The sequence below is a fragment of the Falco punctatus genome (assembly GCF_963210335.1).
Source record: "Falco punctatus genome assembly, chromosome: 1".
NCBI lineage: Eukaryota > Metazoa > Chordata > Aves > Falconiformes > Falconidae > Falco > Falco punctatus.
Window position 1 is genome coordinate 122,461,516 of NC_137580.1, and position 20,332 is coordinate 122,481,847.

At 43.9% G+C, this 20,332-nt stretch overlaps 1 protein-coding gene across 1 annotated transcript in view; it reads left to right on the forward strand.

Moving 5' to 3' along the window:
- ANKFN1 (ankyrin repeat and fibronectin type III domain containing 1) overlaps window positions 1-20,332 on the forward strand; it is a 195,915-nt gene that overhangs the window by 171,565 nt on the left and 4,018 nt on the right. Inside the window, exon 19 of the mRNA XM_080375264.1 lies at window positions 1-20,332. This exon is cut by the window's right edge and continues 4,018 nt beyond it. Within this exon, the coding sequence (XP_080231390.1) occupies window positions 1-797 (797 nt within the window). The 3' untranslated portion in view covers window positions 798-20,332.

Consider the following 20,332-nt stretch of genomic DNA (forward strand, 5'->3'; position numbering starts at 1 on the left):
ATTCCCAGCCCTGCTCAGATGAAGAAGGCTGCTCTGAAGTTTTCCTTCCGACCGACAGTGACTATGACTCCAGTGATGCACTAAGCCCCAGAGAATTAGACCTGATTTATTCCTCCTCACACGACATATCCCAGCAGGCAGGCAGTGGCCTGGGTGGCAGTGCACCTGACGTTCTCCAAGTCCACGACATGAAGCCTTGCCTAACATTGAAAGAAGGCCTGACGGAGGGTAGTGCCTTTGATACTAACGCTGAATGTTGCACAGAGAGTATAGGCAATCTAACGATGTCAGGGCTTACATCAAAAAGCACTGATAAGTCCTCTGGCTCCAAGCAGCCACTGAGCTTTTTAGGGAAAAAAAAGCTAGGGAAACATCAACATTACAACTACTTCAGCCGGCATCATCGTTGGCTGCGTGTGCACAGCGAGACACAGTCTGGCTCTCTGTCTGAAGGTGTGTACACTCAGCATCTCATGAGATCTCCAGACTTGTCTCAAGAACCTACCTCCAGTGAGCAGTTAAAGATTCCCATCTATGGGTCTCGGAGCACTTTCTTACCTCATGCATCTAGCCTTCCAGAAGATGGGAAAGGCAAGTATGAGGAGTCAAGGCAGAATGTCCATAGGATACATGTGGAACCTTGTAAAACACCACTTCTGGGTGAAGAGGACAAGTCCTGGGCAATGAGCGCACAGTCTGTAGAACACAGGGATGTGCACAATGCTATGCAACAGATAATGGGTCCAGATGACCAGTCGGGTTCTGCTGTCTCAGAAGTCTTCAGCAGCACGCTTTAACCCTAGACTTCTGCATTGCTTCCCATTGCTTCACAATGAAATAGTGAGCATTACGCGTGCAGGGCCATTACTTTCCAAACCATTTGTAAAAATCCAGCTTCTGAAATGGCAACTCATGCCACTTAAAAGAACTCTAATCTTTGGACTTCACCGGATTTCTGGTCTTACAGGGGTATCTGTCATGATGCAAGCACTATTATTGGCATCTGCAGCTTTTGCAGGTAGAGTCGTAACAGTCACCACATAACAGAACAATCTGTGGCTGCAAATCTAATAATCAGGTTTTGCAGTTCTCTTGATTTTCATGTTTTTCTGAGCATGCAAGATTTTAAGCATGAGAGGTTCTGCCTGAAAGTTAGCAGAAACTGTAACATCCTTGGTGTCCTCATGTTAGGGCTGTGTCCCAAACTTCTGTTAACCTGTTTTCCACCATTTCCTATAAATTTTTCTACTTCTCACCCTTCTTGAATGGATTTAGGTTGCATATAACTGAAGTGCTAACTGTTCTAGTAACAGTCAACCCAGAGTTTCTAGCCACTTACATAGAAATGAAAATCCTTTCAATATCTAGAAAACGCTGTCAACACCATCTCTGAATGCTGTCAGAGCCTGACATAATTATCACAGTGGTTTTTTGCAGGAGCTTAGATTTCAAATTATATAAGTAGCAAGTTATTTTAAAAGCTTAGGAGGTGAACCTTTGAGGTCAAGAGCAGGCAGAATGAGGACAAGGAATTCCGAATATTCTGAAGGAATAATATGTGGGGTCTAAGTGAGATTGAAGTGAAGCTTGGTCTTTTCTTCTGCCCACCACAAAAGAGCACATTTCTTTATATTGGTGGCACATTCAAACACCCATTGGAAAGAAATGCCCCTACTTTTGCTCCTGAATATTCACGGTAAACTTCCGGGGTATTTGGTCACCATGTCTGCAAGTGGGATATTCTGGCAATTCAGATTAGGGAAATTTGGGGTGCATTTTAAATCTAAGATCTTTTATGTGGGCCACCAATAAATATTAATATCATAAGGAGGGTGGGAGGTGGTGTTTTAGCATGCTTTATTTGTCTAAAGGCAGATCACAGTGAGTCGTGATTTGTCCTTTGCAACCAGAATAAGACAGTACTACAGAAGATGATTTCAAAAATTAAATCTTTATTAATAAGAACCATAACATTTGAGTCACTTCAAAATGAACTAATGTAGAGAGAAACCCCAGCTGTTGCACAAGCTTTAGTTTTTCTTAAACAGTTCTTGAAGTTTAATTTTATAGGCCACATTCCTGCTGGTTAAATTCCCTCACTCCATGTTTGCGCAGCCTTCTACCTTTCAATTTTTCAGCCTCCAGATGGATACATTCTAAGGCCTCCAATAAAGAGATTTGAGTTAAATAGTTGAGTTTACAAGTCCTTGAGGTAAAGGTAAGGATTTGGGCCCATGATCTGTGGTCCTTATTAAAATAGCACTTCCATAACCCTGGTGCTATTAAAATCCCTGTGAACTCAATCCATAAATTCAAAAATAAATGTTATTCACTATTTTATGCTTGGTCAGTGTGTGGAAGCCAAGAAGAGTCTTCGCAGTGATACAAGGGCAAAAACTTTCTATAAGGGATTAAAGTTTGTAACTTTTCTTTCTGGGAGAGGGAAGTTCACTTTTTGCACCAAAAACATTCATTCATTAGCTGATCCAAAGCTCAGTGAGGATGGAAAGACTTCCTTTCACTTCCACAGGGTTGGAATGAGACCCATACTGAAAATTCCTGTGGGTGAGAAGATGCAGGGGGGGGAGCAGAAGTGTCAGTGCCAATTTGCAGCTAGAAGGACATACATTGTATGTTTTATGCCACATGGAACTGCACGGGGAAAACCTGACTCACACACCATAGAACCGAACAGTGATGGTTCACTGTCCCTGAAGGCAGTGACAGCTTGCTACATTAGATTACATTCATTAGCAGAAAGCTTTTCACCAGGGAGGGCCAGAACAATATAATGCTCATATCCAGAAGTCAAAATAATTTACACTGTTTTCCAGTGTACAGCACCTAGCCCAGGCTCTCCCTAATCTATTTAGCCTCTAAGTAAAACTGCCGTAAAACTGTCTATTAAAGAATAAAAATAACAATATGCTGAGGCCATATGTTTTTGCAGGAAGCGATGAGATAAAACAAGATGTTCCTAAATGAAACCCACCCTGCTTTGCTTTGGCTCTTCAGGAACAGCGAGGGCAAGAAGTAGAAAAATCTACAGCAGAACAGGTATACACTGCTGGTTAGATTAGGATGTAAAAATCTGTTGCCTACTCCGTCTGCTGGACTTTTCCAGAAGTAGTCATGTATCTAACAAAGTGCTGGATCCTTTTCTAGTAGAAAGGGCTTGACTTTGTCATAATCTTCTGTGCTAAGATGGAATTTGACTCTGAGAGTGCCAATGCTAGCCACGGTCTACCCCATCTTGATTTTAACCTTGTCATACAGAAGTAGTGTTTAAATGATGGCCACAGAGGCATGCTTCCTTGATCCCATTACCTCCTGACTGAAGTTCTTCCACACAGTTTAATAGTCAAAATAGTCATTGATGGTTCTGACTTTAAATACTCCTGGTTATAAAGCACTGAATTATCTTTTGACAGAAATACGTGTTCTTTGTTCAAAATTGCTCTCCCTACCTATTCAGTGGGTGACTGACTAAAGCAGCTCCTTAAAAGAATAGTAACGAACACCCAGAGACAAATAATAGTAGAAAGTGGTGCCTTTCAAGTACTGTCATAATACTAATCATAGTACTTCTGCAGTTCCCTTAGGAAGATCGCTCACATTTCACAAGAAACTACTGCAATTCAGAAGAATCCTGCAGAACACTTACCCTTGTCCCCACTCCATAAAGGCATGAGTGGCTCTTCTGAGTAGAGCTTAGAGGTAAAGGCTCACAGTCAAGAATAAAATTAAAGTTAGGGACTCAGACGTTTGCTTTAATTACTAGGAACCCTTTCTCCAGGTTGAGCTAGAGTGCCCCTCCAAGGATTCTTGCACAGAAATGGGAAACGGTGTGGCTCAGAGCCCACTGCATACTAGAATTTCATTAGCCAGCACACAGCTCATTCAAGTGAGTCTGTACCCACCTTATTTCAGCTGAAGCTCTGCTCTAAAATGGGTACTTAGGCTTTGCAAATCTCTCTCTTATTCATGTATCTTGCCACAGAACCTTTGTCCTGCATTTTTCAGGGAGTGTGTTTTCACCTGGGCTGAACCCAGTCCCTCCTATTTCTAGGCATGACTTGGACTGGCTAGAAAAGAATACAGTCCTTTAATATTATGACTCCACGGGGAAAAAAGACGTGGACCATATCTCCCCATTTAGTGGTCTAAAACTTTCCTGTTTCTGCTGGTAGGAAGCAAGATATAGGTAAACTGCAAGGTTTACACTCAGAATTCCTTGCATCCGCAAGAAGGCAGTCTGCCCATGGACAGTTTGCCTCAAGAAACCTGTGACTCAAGCATTTATTTCCCATACTTGTTTTCTGGTTTTTTTCTTTCCCTTTAGATATTAATTAACAACTGGATTTTTCTATACAGTAAGAGCACACACAGAGAAACCTGGAATTAATAGTTTGAAATGCAGACATTAAAGCGGGAGGGGGAAGATGGAATATTTTATCCTGAACATTTATGTTTAGAGTGCTTTGGAAAGAGATAGTGCATCTTTAAATTCTCTATGGCATAAAGAAACGCATTAAGTTGCTGGTCAACTCCTTCAAGGTGTTTAAATGCATGGCTCATGACTGTTATGTAAAACTTTAATACAGCCTTACAAACAACAAGGGTATAGTGTACTTGAAAATACAGTGTACAGCTTGGAAACTTACTCTGAATTTCTCTGAGGTGTTGAACTTTGCCATCAGCAAAAAGTATTTTTAGTAAAGAGGCCTTGAATTTTCAGACAACAGAGATTTCATCAGGTTGAGTCTGATTTTTCCACTACAGAAAAACATTAAATAGCTAGAATAGTTTATTTGTAAGTATAATTTATCTTTCGACTCCATGAAGTAGAATTCATAAGGCTAAATCATGCCCAGAAGTGAGAAGCAGAGCTGTTTTCCCAGTACACTCTTTGCAAACCCCAAGGGCAGCGCTCCCCGAGATGGGCTGCACGTGCCCCTCCGCAGCACGCTCTGGCCAGCAGCTCCCCCTGCGCGGGCGCCCTCCCTTCTGCTAGGCAAGCACTCGTGAAGTCACGAGGAGCCCTTGTGTTGGTATGACGGGCTTTGGAGCTGGCCCCATACATTGCTGAAAGTTGTACAGATCCCACCAGCTCAGAGACCACCCCTCCTCGGTACTGGTGTTTATGGGCTCCTGCCCAGCCAGCTCTCTCATACTGGGCTTTTGGAGGGAAGTAAGAGCCAGGTAGAGTATCTTCCTCCGTCTTTCTGTACTACAGCAAGTACTTGGGCACGATTTAACCTTTAAACCAGTCATCCTATAACAGGGCAATGTGTTACTAAGCTTGTCTGTCACCAGGCTACAGAAAACCTCTTTTGCTTGCCAGATAATATTTTTCATGTTTATTGTTATTTTTCTTTTCCTTCTTGGAAAAGCTATGTGAAATTGATCTAACATTAGAGAAAGTGATTGGTGTAGCACTGATCTACCTTATTACTGTGAACTGTAGTAATTTATTCAGCAGATCTTAAGCTAAATGCACAGACTTCTTGTGGTTGACTTTATTATATAAAGGTCAGTTTGGGCCCAATCCTGCTGTCCTTGGACCTCATTCCAGGTTCTTTTGCACCAGTGTAAATCAAGAGTGGTTCCACTGAAGCTGAGTCAGGTATCACCCTGTATACATCGGCATCCCTCCGCTCGCTCACGGGGCTGGCACAGTACCAGCTGAGGATCTGGATCAGTGGAATCATCATGACAACACATTTATGCTGGTGTAAAAACTGGTATGTGTAAGGAAGACAGAAGGGGTTTTATCTCATGGACTATTCCCCCAGAGGTCACAGGGACCATTGTCGGAGGTGGGCCCAGAGAGCGAGCCCACCCTGCTGCTGTGTTACGTGTTGGGGGAGTGGGGGGGTGGGGGAGGGGGATACACACTGCATAATATATTGCTACATTTTATAATAGGGACCAAATTTCTCTCCCTTATTATGCAAATGAATCCCCTACTGAATGCAATGGGAGTTCCAGTTATTTTGCTGATAAAAATGAAGACTGTTTAGGGTTATTGGGGACTTGGGGGAGGGGAAGAGGGATTGTTTGTTTTTTTCCCCTCAGAGAAAAAGTAATTTAAGTGAAATGTGCAAGGCAGCATTTAATTGCTTCCTGCCTTGTTTGTACATAGCAATTTGGCTGTTTATTGGTTGTCTTTGTTCAGATTTTTATTGTAACTTTTTGCTATATATGCAACCAAGCGTATGTTAAATTTTAAACTTTGGTACACAATAATGCACAATTTTATGTGCTTTAAAACTTTGTAAATACATAGATGAACAATGTGTGCTGTGCTAACTGTGATCTTGGGACTTGACACAACAATATTTTCATGCATATGTACCTGCAAATCGTTTGAAAATAGCAAAATATATATTGAGGATGGCCATGAGCCAAGAGTAAATGAGTGCCGTATGACTCATGCTTCTTTAATAATTCCTGAAAGAGGCATGTATAGTACATAAAATAGACAATAAAAATAATTTTCAGGACTACAAATATTTTTTATAACTTCAGATATTAAATACTATTTTAGAAAAAAGATTGGTTAGTAAAAGAAATCTTAGGTTTATTCAAGTTAATCGTTGTCATAAAAATGTTCTTAACATAGATTTTTTTGTTTGATCTAATATCATAGAAACCTAGCTCTTTTAAGATTTAGAAGACTTGAAGTGCTCTTGCATTCTTACAGCTCCTGTGATCTTCTAAAATTATATACTTTGTCTTCTCCCTCATTAACAAAAAAATGCTATTGTATACATTCACATAATCCTAAATACCATGTGTACTTGTGTATAATCTTTAAACTGTATTTTTTGAAATACATTCCATTTGATTAGCATCAAGTACCCATGTATATGAGCTTTACAATCCATGGAAATCTGAATGTAGTTTGTGTTGTTCCCTGAATTCTTTTATTTTTATTGGGAAGTGACTTTTTCTAAGGCCAAGCTTTCAAATATGGTCTCCAAATTTTGACTTTGGTCTACATATTCAGAAACCTAAATGAAATAGGCATGGCTTCCAGAGTCTGTGGGTAAAAATAACCTCTCATCAAAGTCAACAGAAGTTGAAACTCAAATTATATAAATGTAAATGCCTTAATACAGAAGTGATATCTGGGCAGTCAGATTTGTAGTGGCATCCTTCTAATCCACGCATTACAACCGCAGAAGTTGCTGCCACGCAAGCATCTTTGCATCAAGGCAGTGAGCAGCACCCCGACCGCGCAGGCCGGCAGGCTGAGCCCTCTCCCCCAGCCCAGGGCTGTCGCAGGGGCTCGGCAGCTTTCGGCTGCGTGTTTACAGTGACAGCCTGGCAGAATCCGCTGTGCGTTCCTGGTGTGAATCCCTGCTTCCAGGCCACGTTGCAACAGTACCGTGTTGCAGATATGTACAACCTGCCTGTAGTCAAGAAACACCCCAAATATTACCTGCTGAGGGAATTACCTTATAAAAGTGAAACACAGTCTTTTGTGATTCCTCTGTTTTTCACATATTCTTGTAGACAGAAAAGCACAGCAACATTTCCCATGTAGTATAAAATTAGGTTACGGTATGTAAGCAAGAGAAATACAAACAACTCCACATTTTGAATACTGAAGTAAAACTGGAAGAATTCTGCTTTGGGTCACTGTTTACCTTATTTCAAAGGTGGGCAGGTTGCTAACCATATTTTAACTACCATACTGTCTGAGCCTCTCAACATTCCATGTACTGTTCTCCCTTTTGTACAGATAATGTCATAACTGGAGTAAGTGACATGCCCAAGATCACACAGAGAGCTTGTGACAGAGCAGGGACACAATTTTCTGGCTGGCATCCTTATAACATCATCAGTCGATTAGCTGTATCTTGTGCACAAGTATATATGGTAATGTAAATGTTGACAAATGTCTGTATTTCAGCCATGACATGCCAAGGCATTGCAAGCTTCAGAATAACAGCATCTTACTGGAGTTATCTGTGGATATTTTCACATGGAATATATTTTATTCAAAACACAGCCAAAGCGGAATTAAGCAGTAGAGCAAAGTAATTCTTAAAATGTAAGATAAAATGTGACTGTCAGTCATTTCTGATTCCTTGATTTTTAATTTCAAAACCTTAAGATTGCTACCACATTTACTAAGTCAGTAAAAGAAAAAAACAAAAAAAACCAAGCCAAATGCAAGTAATTAGGCATGTACAGTAGCCTAAGAAATCAATTAGAAAAAACACCACAAGACAAAGAAGGAATTTTGTGTGCATGTACTTAAATTACTTTGCTGCATTTTTGCATGTACCATGCATTTTTAGAGCCTGGTTGTTCGTATGTTTTGCTTGCCCTGAGCCAAGATTTCTTCTTTATTTAAGAAGATAAGTAGGTGAACAGTGCAATTCTTACAGACCTTTGCAACAACTTTGCCATGGTTTCTTGAAGGACAGTGCTGTTCTATAATTGCCTCTGTGTTCTATGCTATTTTACTGAAATGCTTTTAAACCAACTGGAAAGAAGCTAACAAACGCTTATAGGCATGTTTTTGACTCGTTCTTCTGACACCAAAAGATAACCATTTCACTGCTCCATTCAACTGTATTAACTTATATAAACTGCCATCTCGCTGAGCAAACTGTTAACTTATTTTTTAATTCTGTCTTTAAATAAAAGCTTTGGGTTTGATTTGGGGGTTTTGTTTGTTTTGCAAACACACAAAAAAAATGTTATTAATAAGCTTCGCCGTTCTCTTCCCCGGACCATTGTTTTCAAACTCTTTTCAAACAAATATATTTTCATTTAGACAAGGCTTACTAAAATATTTCTATTTTCTTAAGAGTTTGTAATTAATAAATATTAAATAATTAATCCTAATTAATCAGTAGGGCTTCTGCTCCTTACCTGTGTGAATAACAGGTCTAATTATTCTGATTTTAAGTTCATCTTTATCATGGCAAGCACACAGGGGAAAAAAACTCAGGTAGATTCAGCTGCTCATATACACACTCAGTTGTAAAGAAAAAATGCTAAACTGAGCAGCAATTTTTGAGCTTTATAAACTAACATTAAAGTTAATTTAAAGATTAAGCGTCCTTTCATACCAGTAAATATAAATACTTTGTTTTGGAAACATAAAAATAAAATCACTGAATTTGGTGATATGGGGATTTTTTTTACTGAACTGATGTGATTTTTTCCAAAATAAATTATTTTACAATTTCAACCAAATTTGATTTTCCAAAAAAAATGCAATGCCAAAATGTTTTGCCTGGCAGTGTTTGTAATCACTTTCTGAAAATCCTGAAGCAAAACATCTCAAGTGTGGATGCCTTCATTAAGTGGTAATAAATAAATCTGTAATAGTTGACTAGGTTGAAACACCCTTCTGTACGAAATGCCGACATCTGCCGCTGCTGTGGGGTTTAGTGGTACTTGGGAGTGCTTCTCACTTCTGAAAATCAGGCGTCTTGTTCCAGCGCTTACTATTAGTCACACGTGTATGAGAATGTGGCTCTAGTTCCCCTCAGCTGTGATCAGTTCTGGACCACGAAAGACTTTTTTACCTACAAGGAGTTCTTCACAAGAACCTGCAAGGCCTTCGCCTTTTCCCATATTGCTTTTTAAAATGTTTGCAAAAGGAAAATACTGGGGGTTTAGGGGGTTGGGTTTTGGGTTTTTTTTTTTTTGCTTATCTTCTCTTTCCCTGAAACAGTTGTAGAAAGAAGCTAAATCAGAACTTGGGCTTGAATAGTTTAACATCCAATTCTCATGGCTATACGTGCTTTGAACCCGGCCCCAGCAGAACAAGGATTTTTAAGCTTTCTTCTGGGGCACACTTGCTCCTTCCCCCTCTGTGCCTTGTGGTTTCATTCCGATCCCCTGCTCTCTCGTGGCTCCATCCTGATCCCTCTCTTCCTCGAGTCTGAGTCACAAAAGCAATAACCCTGCCTGCTTCGACCTACTCAGTGCCTCAGCTGTTAGGGTAAAGCCCACGCTCCCGAGGGACTCACGTTTGAGTACAACCCCAGGATTGTCAGGGCTCTAGCTGGCAGTGCTGCCGAGGGGACAGTCTAAGGCTCTATTTTAATCTTCTGGAGTCCGGCCAAACACTGGAACGGAGCTGCCAGCACGAGGGGGGCCCTCCTGCTCACTGCGCCTGACCTCCCATCAGGAGAGGTGCTGGTGTGTTCCTTCTCAAACTACTAGGGCTCTTTCATTGCGCCTGACCTCCCATCACGAGTGCTACCAGGGATCCAGCTCCGACTACTGGGGGCTTAACCCTGGCACAGGTCCAGCCCACGAGCTACGCGCCGCTTGTCTCCAGATGTGAGATGCACCATGCGCAAACGCACCCGCCACGGGCTCAGCTGCAGCGGGCTGTTCCAGGGACTCTGTCAGAGCAGCCACGGAGCGCCGCCGGCCCCTCGCCCCATCTTGCAGGGGTGGCCGTACCCCTGCACCGTTCTTAGCTGCTCGTTGTCTTTGCATTCGGGAAGATGTGTGCAAGCAGCACTTTGCACGTGTTCACGGCCCCAGCCGGGATGCGTCCCCCTGCGGCTTGGCCACATTTCCCTCCCGGCAGCACCCTCCGCAGCCCGTCCCCGCAGGCAGCGACCAGGTAACCAGCCCTGGCTGTGCCGCGCAGGAGGGCAGCGGGCAGGTGCCGAGGGAGCCCGTCAATGACTGCCAAGCACCGCGCGTGCCTCACCCTCCCTCAGACACCAGAGGCGGGAATTTTACAACAAGTCACTACAAAGGCTGGTGGTTCTGCTAAATCATGCTGGTTCGTGCTGCTCAGCTTTGCAGCTCTGTCCTTCAGTACAGGCAGCAAAGACAGCAGTGGTCTCCTCCTGCCCCGTGCTCCTGCTCTGCTGCGAGCGCCAGGGCTCGCCCCAAGCCCCCCCTGCACACCCAGAGCTTCCCCTGACGCCAACAAGAGCTGAGCTGGGAGCTCAGTCACAACCTCCTGTCCCGTCTTTTGCATTTGCTGCATATCACAAATACCCACATCATCCTCCATGCCAACCTAACACCCCTTGCAACACTACCGGTATTTTTCATTGATATATATTTAACAGCCTAAGTCAGTTCGTCCTCATTAACTTCACCACTTTGGGGCAGCGCTGCGGCTGTGCAGGTTCACACCTCAGCAGGCCCAAGCCCTGACGCTGCCGAGCCCGCGGTGGCGGGAAAACGCTGCGTGCTGTGACGGCGGGAAAACGCTGCGTGCTGTGGCGGTGGGAAAACGCTGCGTGCTGTGACGGCGGGAAAACGCTGTGTGCTGTGACGGCGGGAAAACGCTGTGTGCTGTGGCGGGGCAGGCCGAGCCGAGGCTGCCCGGTGCCGCTCGCTCTGGCTTCCCGATGGCCCGCCTGTGCTTCGGGGACCGGGCCGGGGCTCGCTGCCCGGGCGGCACTGCCCCCCCGCACCGCGCCCCCCCGCACCGCCCCGCACCGCCCCCCACGGCCGCCCAAAATGGCGTCTCGCCGCCGCCGCGCGGCGCCCTCTCCTGGGCAGCCTGAGGTAACGGCGGCCTCCAGGCTCGCCTAGGGGTGCCCTGCCCTTGAGGTAACGGCCTACGGTGCTCTGCGGCCGGAGGGGGAAACAACCAAGGGGTCATAAACGAGGGCGATGAAAAAAACCCGCCCGATGTTTTCCACAGCCCCGGGCCCTTTGACGCGACGTTATGGCAGGTCCCCACCCAGACATGGTGCCCCAGCCCGCGTGGATCACCTCCTCTACGCCAGCCATCGACAGTCGCTGTCACCTCTCAGGTACTGGTTGCTTTCGGGGCTCTGAGGCAAGCGGGGCCCTGAGGGCTGGGCTGGGGCACTAGTGGCGGGGACAGGCCTTTGCCTCGTGGCCGCCCTGAGCCCCCCAGGCCGCAGCCTGCAGCCATCGCCACCCTTCAGCTCTACCACACAGGGATCCGCGTCGCACCTTAGAAAAGCGGTGAGGGTTTTCAAATCGGAAGAGATTGAAAAGCACGGCCCTAAGTGGCTGGGAGACACCTCCTGTGCGAGAGCGTTCAGGCACGGGCCCGCGTGGCTGGGCAGTTCCAAGCCAAGGGCAGCTGGTGTGTCCTCCGCGCGGATGAGTCGCTGGGTGATGGTTTGCACATGCATTCTAGGCAAAGTTAAACTCATAAAGATTACTCTGTTTGAGTGATGGCATCACCACAGGTTTCTGAGTGACTCCAAACGCAAGATGCATATTTTAAATCTCCCCTGCTGTTGCTGATAATTTGTTCCATATTTACCATATTACTTAGTACTTGCAAATGGGGGTCTTTTTTAGAACGTAAATGTTAATTAAATTAGATAGCCGAAGCCACAGAAGGCCACACTCATCTCTGACCCTTAGTGCCATTGCAGTCCGTGGTTTTAACATTCAGGATGAATTTAGCACTGTTGACTTTCTCCATTAATCCATTGTACTTGAAAAGTGATGGAGCTTTCTCTTCTGTGTAAGCTCAAGTGGTAACTATTTCTGTGTCGAGCTTCATGCTGGCATTGGGTCCTACAAGTTTTCAAAGGGTGAGGCTACTGAAACTGTACTGCTTTTTAAAATACAAATACGTGATGAATATATACAATTCTGGACTTACTCAAAGACCATAGTTCTTCTATCTGCATCTGTCAAGGTAGGATTTGGGTAAGAATGTAGGTAAAATAAAAGGCTTAATGCAACAAGCTTTTAAAAGCCCATTTACTCAGCTGGAGTTTTTATGGTAATATTTTTGCTTAAAGTAAAGCAGCAGACTCCCGCAATATTGGGGAAAGGGGCAACACAGAAGAAAATTTATCCCATGCACTCACTGATCTCCTATGTTCTGCAGAGATTGCGTCCAGTGTCCAATATTGTATTTTTTAAATCCATTGAATAAAATTATGTTTAAGGAAATGTAGTTACCATTTATGAATAGAACATCCTTTACGTACTTGATGATAGCTTTCACTTTGGAGCAAGTATGAAGTAAATGAGATCCATACTGTTGGGCCACTAATATGCAAGATGATGAGAGGTCCATTGTTTTTGTGACAGATAGCTTTATTATTTCACTTTCAACATGTTCCATATTATTTGCTAAATCAGTTTACAGAAAATCAGTTCAACCATTGCTGAGGAAAAATATTTTCGTTTTGGCAATTAATTTTAAAAACAAACTGAAGATTCATTCGAGCATCCACTGAAGCCATGAAAGCTGGAGAGAATGCAGCTGTACTGAGCATCAGCTCTTGATTATATTCCAAGTAGGCAATAATCTAGTTTTCAGCTTTCATGTTAAAAATCTAATTTGAAGAGACAAACAAATGTCTTTCACTGGTATTTTTCTTGCTAACTGTCTCCTCTATTTGTGGTTTAACCCATTATTTTAACTTTAATTCTTTGCCAAATGACCAGATTTACCACATACAGATCCATACTAATGCAAGTATTTCATCTGTTCTGGAAGTCAGACTTCAGAAAGGTTCAGAAGTATCAGTAGAGATTTGTAAGAATGATTCAAGGACTGGAAGACATTCCTTAGAGCAAGATACCTAGGCAACTCTTTCTAGTTCATTTAACCAAGAGATGACTAAGGGCTGTTAGCTCCTGTTCAGTATGTCTGTTCTTGAGAAGGGTGCTTCAGATTGTAAAGGTGTCCCAACAACAAAATCAAAAAGAAACTGCATTGTGAGACCCTGTGTCTTGGTACTGGAGCAGTTTTGTGTAGAAATGGGGAGTATAATTAATTTTTGGAGAAACTTGCTGAAGATTGATTGGCCCTTTGCACTGAACTGCCCCTCTAAATTCACATTTCTTATTAGATGGGGGGGGGGTGTGTGTGTGTGTAATAAATTGTTTGCCTCCCAATACCTTTTTTTAAGTATGGAAAAACAAAAACTGTGAGTTATGATGAACTCTAAAAGTGTATTTGATGTACCATCAGATACATATACCACAGTATGTATTCCCATGAAAAAATTTAGGAGGAGCTGTGCTCTCAAAATAGTTTGTGTTTGGCCCTGTGTATGCATTATTCATGCGCACGCATAATTTCTGTGAAAGTTGAGGGAAATGAATAAAGATGAAGTCATTAAAGGAAAAATCAATTCAGGTGGTCACACTTCAGCCGAATTTGCGTGTCCAAGTCTGGTTTGGGGTTTTTTTAAGGCTATGTGCAAAGTTATAAGAAAAACTGAAGGATGGATTGAACTTTACCTCTGGAAAATGTCTCTTGTGTTGGCTCGTTCTTTAAATGAAAAAATATCTATTGAATGCTTTTTCATACTGGATGGTACAGTATGGCAATTCTCTTTTATGTGAAATTTGTGGAAAAAGAACCAATGTCACCATGTACATTTGGTGTACATATTTTCAGCATAATTTAGCTAGTCCTGCTGGTGTAACAGTTCTTGTCTCCCATGCTTTAATTCATACAGGAATTATTTTGGTTTACATTGTTAACGAGTCTAAATAGCCTGCATGTTAGCAGCAACTGAAATTAAGCAGTTTTAGACTCCACATGATGCTTAGCAGTTTATTATTAGCTTCATATTTTGTGGACTTTCATAACACACAGTCACTACCCTTTTAAAAGAAAAATCCACAGCTGTGGAAAAAATGGTGCAGTTGTGCTGTACCTATTCCTCTGCGGCCTTTCTGTCCCTGTCCTAATCCGCTGAGCTGTGCTGGAGAAAGCAAAGAGCCCAGAGCAGCAGTGCACTAACACTTGTGTGCTGCTTCAACAGTTTGAGGAGTGAGTAGGTAGTCTGATCAGCTGGGTTGTCATTAGTCAGGAGTGAGTGCTGCCCGGACGGTGGTGACGTTGCCATCTGGGCAGTGCCCGCCCGGGTGTGGGAGCATCTCCTCCAGCTCCTGGTGCTGACTTTGCCCCAGTCTATGGCCACAGAGCTTGTCCTTCCCCTGCGACCTCTGGAAAGGCCATTGGAAAACTATTGGCAGCATGAGTGGTCATGACTTAAATCTTCCAACCTGAACAAATACACAGCTCTGGCTCTACCTGCACCCTCTAGGCTGGCAAGAAGGCATGGGCTGGAAGTGCAAATTAGCGTACTTTGAAGGTGGTTTTGGTGTGAATTGATGGGGGGCAGGCAAAAACTCTTGTAGGAGCACTGAGGCTACAGATTAAAACAAATTGGGAGATTAAAAAAAAAATGGATTTGTGCATCCAGTTTTACTGGAAATGACATTCAGACACTTTTTGAAAGAAGTGACAGATACTGGAATTTGAATGGCCCCAGTAAGAGTGTTGGTTCTGGGAGATGAACACAGGTAAGACCTGCCTTTTTGGATCTGCTTTGGCAGGAGATAAAGTTGGCAGAGCTAAGCTGACAGTGAGTGCTTTAAAAATGCCATCCTGGCCCTTTCAGTTCTCTGGGTAATGCGTTCCCTCGGGCTGTGTGACTGCACACAGCCACACACCTTTAAGTACTTCCTTGCTGGTTTTGAGTATTGGCTCATGTTCTTTAGTTGCCTGGAGGCAGGTTTGTAAATTACCCACTGAGGCTTATTTTGCTTATGTGATTTCTTGAAACATGGTTAAACTTAGATATTTAGTCAGTATCTTTGTCTCTTTAAAGACGTTCTGTTCTATTTTGCTCTTGCTATTAGCTTTTGGGTTTCACAGAAACTTGTGAAAGCCTCTTGGCCACCAGATCTGCAGTACAAGTCTGCTTGCCGTAAAGACTGGCCGCCGACTTGCTAAACGTGTGCTGTTTGTCAGGGTGCCTCTTCGCCCCTATTTCATCAACTGAACTTTGTTGGCGACAGTAAACAGGTAGCTAAATGCCTATTCAGTGAGTGGCCTGCCAAGTTACCGATGCAAGCATATTTTTGTAAAGAAATATGCAGCTCAACTTGTGGTGGCCATTGAGAAGCTGAGCTGCAAAAACATCAACACCACAAGGACACAATATTTTTCTCCTGATTACAACACGCTCATTTATTTTGGAATTCTTATGCCAGCTGAGGACTACAGGGCAGTGACAGTAGAAGAGTTGTCCAGATGCCAAGGAAAAGAGAGAGCTGTATATGTACTCCTGTCCTGAAATGGTAGAGGGTAGGGAGAAAGGCTGGGTAATGACTTGAAGGAATACATTTCCATGAACTTTTCAAGGGAGTCCGCAGATTGCTCCCACAGCAGACACCTGCAATACTTTGAAAATATGTATAAAATCCAGCTGATGACTAAATTCTCTGGACTGCTTGTTCACTTTGCAGAGATCAGCAGATTCAGAACAACTTTTCCTTTAAAATTAAGAGAAGTGATTACCTTTCAAATGACCTGGGAAAGCCATCACTTAATAAGGTACCGGTGGTGAGAGCAATCCCTATAGCTTGTATTCCTAGGGCCTGAGAGAGTGGGCTCTTAACATCTGACTGGGTTGGCCAGGCAGCAGTACAGAGAATAAACAAATAACTATAATAGAGACTTTGTTTTGGTTGAGGTGGAAAACTCAAGTTGCCATGTCCTTCCATAGTATATGTAGACAGGTTTTTTACCTCTTAATATGGGATCATTTCTGTATGGAGGCAACCTCTCCAGCACTCAGCATTATTTAAAACAGATTCACTGGCAGTTCACAGCACTGACTTTTTGAAAGAGACTGTATTCATCAAAATGTACAGAGCACAGGCTGTATAGCATAGTGCACAGGCTGTACAGATATTTTTTTCTGGGTCTTACTACAGTATCTATATCTTTTAAGCCTTCTCTTGAAAGCCTTTTTTTCTGTTTTATCTGAAAAAAAAATTATGAGCATAGGTGCTGAGGCACAGGTGTGCTGAAGCAAACCAGCAGACAGTACTGTTCCATTGTCTTTCTTCTGTCATACCATCTGTTACCTCATGGTTTTAATTTATGCTATGAAGGCAGGGATGCCTTTTTCTTACACATTTGTAGAATACCAAACATGGTCAGTCCATGTGCAAGCTTTTAGGTACTGTGATAATACAAATAATAAATCTTTGAAAGGATATATTTTTTAATCTTCTAGTATCATCATGGGTGTGATGTCATTTTATGGCTGGAGAACCAAGACATAGATGATCTACAGTCAAAATTATCCAGTATCCCCTAATTGTGGGTGTGCTTATTCAAGCCACCTAAGAGCTGGTATTTCATATCAGGACTTTTTATGTTCAAAGCACAGTTCCAGTTGGCTTGAATTGCAGCTGTTGTGAATGCACGCCCTGCTATGAATGGAGTCCCAACTGAGGCTGCATAGCTTAAGCATTGTCGAAAATGAGACATACACATTAGTGGCCACCTGTGGAAAAGTTTTCAGTGGCTTATATGCTACTGCACAGGGATTCTTTGGCAGAACTCAGAGAATTCATATTTTTGTGACGATGTTCAGTTCCTGCAAGTATTGCCTTTATCTTCTTGCAATCTTCTGCTTCATTCACTACTCAGCATCTAATTACTGTAATAAACCAGAGAGTCCAATTTCTGCAACAGTCTCCTTTCGTTGCATATTCATTGACAGGTATACGATCGGCGAGCTCCAAAGATGAAAAAAGAAGGCCACACACTGGCTATAGAAGTACAGTGGGAACAGACAGCGTTTGCTCAAGTCGTGAAAAGATGCAGCGTGAAGTGTGAGAACAATGCAGGGCCATTTCTCAGACACTAATGGCACATGATAGAACATGCTTCATTTCCAGAAATGTGCTTCCTCCACATGAAGGCCCTTCAGCTTCATTCCTTTATATATCACACTTTTGACTGAAGGCAATTGAAGGTCCTCTATCCCCAGGATTAGTATTTGAGAATTCAGCTAAAATAGTGAGAAGCCCCACAAAAGCAACAATTACATTAAATTTAGAAGGCTGCTTCTGAAGTAAATTTTGTCTGTGTAGTATTTCCTTGCTGCAAGGATTACTTTGAGAAGTTGAGCAGAGAGCAACCAGTATTTCACACACTGCACAACTGTTCCCTGTAGCTACAGTTCTTATTCTGTCATGTTTGTTGCCAGCTGATAAAGCCACTGTTAGCAGCGCTGTTGAGTTTTGCTGTTGTCTTTCATGAAGCTTTGATTTGGATCTGCCTTTCTAATTGATGACTAACTTCTACTGTAATGAAATTAGAAGATGCTATGAAATCCATGAGGCCCCATGGCCTCTCTCTGCCAACATGATACTCTTACAAAAGACAGGAGACAGTCCTAAGCAGGGAAAGTGGAGCCCTCTTCTCAGTTTTGCTGTTTTGTGACATTGGACAAGCCGGTTTGGTACTTTGTGTGCTTTTATCTTCTCACTTTTCATCTGTGGAATCTATTGAGAAGATCCAGAATCCAGACCTGGAGCTGCCATTCAACACATGCACAATGCCTCCTGCAAAGGGATCCTGATTACACTGCACTAGCGTTCACCTGATACATTTAGCTGAAAAAGCAAGGTGAACTGATGGAAGAGGCTGAACTCGACAGAATAATCACTGAGCAAGCGCTGAGTACACATAGCATGGTGCAGAAAACATGTGCCGGTTTGTATGAAATCTGTTGGATTCTCTTCCCAGTGTCTGTGATACATCTCTTTAGAACACCACAGCTGTCCTTCTATACCACTGTATATGTGTTCTTGATGTTTTGAAAATTTCCAAAACAGCCTTTCAACAAGGAGCCATTATTTTCCTACGTGCTTGGTCCATGATACAATAGTCTTCTCTCCTTGTACAAAATGGCTCCTTTGCCCAGTGAATGATGTAGTTTGAGCCAATCAACTCAAAGTCAAGTTGCATTGTGTCAAGTGTGGCACAGCAGGGTTTTAAAGCACTGCCTGGGATTTCAGAGCTCTGAGTTCAGACCATCCCCGCTCAGGTGGTGACTGGCTGCACCTGTACCAGGAACAAGCCGTGCAGCCCCGCGGGAGAACAGTTAGGCTGGCCTGGGCCTTGGGTGAGAGTCAGACAGGGTCCTCGGGCCAGGCAAACCCTGCGGTTCGCTGCCAGCTGTTCTGTGTCACAGCTCAGCATCTGGCTCTTCCCCTGCACACACTGTAGTTTTGCCACTGGTTTGAGCAAGCTTTCATGCTTGAGTCCAGTTCCTGCTGACTTAATAAACATGACCTATGCCAGGACAGTGATTCAGTGACAGGAATCTGGAAGGAAGCTATTCCCTGAGGGGTTTGCTCCTCTCGGAGATTGGCATTCGTTGGTGCTCAGTGGCAGCAGCATCCCTTCTCGGGATACCTATGTGTGTAGGCACACTCACGTCTGCTGCCTCTGAGTATGCTTTTTCAGCAGCTAAACAAACAGGGATCTAAGGGAATCAAGAGGCTCAGTTGCTCTTTGTTGCTGTCTTTTGGAAGACTCTGTTGCCCATTAAAATCCATGTGAGCTTTTTCTGTTACTTCACAGGCTTCTTGAATGAAGCCCTTTCCAATGTCAGGATGTAAGCTGCAGGATCAGGCTCTTACCTTGAAAATCTGCGCGCTAAGCTCCTCATATCTTATCTATATAGCTGTTGAACTGATCAATAAACACTCTAGTTACATTTACCCTCCCAAGCTGCGGCATCATGCACCACTGGCATTGAAAAGGCTGAATGATTTGCCCCGGTTCATGCTTCTGAATAAAATTGACAGCTATGAGATGGAAATGTTTGGCTCTTTTTTTTTTAATTTGCTGCAGGAAAGATTTATCAGACAGAGGTGAAGTCTTTGACCCAGTTTTGTCCCGCTGGGGTCTCTCTGCACGCCTTTACAAGCTACAGAGGGAAAGGAGTCCCAGGCACTGCTATTTCAGGTATCTGTCGCTCTCCCAGTGACAGCCACCACAGCCCAGCAAGCCAGGGGTGTCTGGGACTGCTCGCTGTCCCTGCATTGCGGCCTGAGCAGAGCCCTGGTGCAGGATGCATCCCGGCACGCTCCCGCCATCCCCGAGCAGGGAGCCCGGGCACCCCGAGGTGCCATCCCCTCGCACTGAGCAGGCAGGAGGCCTCGGGGGGCTGCCGCTGCCAGCTGGAGCCTGAATGGCTCCGCCAGCCCCCGGGGCAGCTCGTGGGGACCCTCAGTGGGGGGAGCACGGGATGGGATGGGGGTAGCAGGGCCCGGGGGCTAGCAGGGGCTAGTGGGGAGGGCTGAGTGTGGCCCAGGCGAGGGCTGTGCGCCACGCAGGGTGCCGGCGGTCCGCGGGCCTGGGGGCAGGGCGGCTGTCTATTTTTAGTGAGGGTTTTATAGAGTGGATCCCTGCGGTCTGGCTCCACACTGAAATATTGTCCTAGTCTCAATGACATAAACACAGGGCCAGCCTGTGATCCTGGCGCCAGCTTCAGCTTAGGGAATGTGAATGAAAGTACCAGTGGGGTCCAGGCAAGAAGGAGAAGAAAAAAAT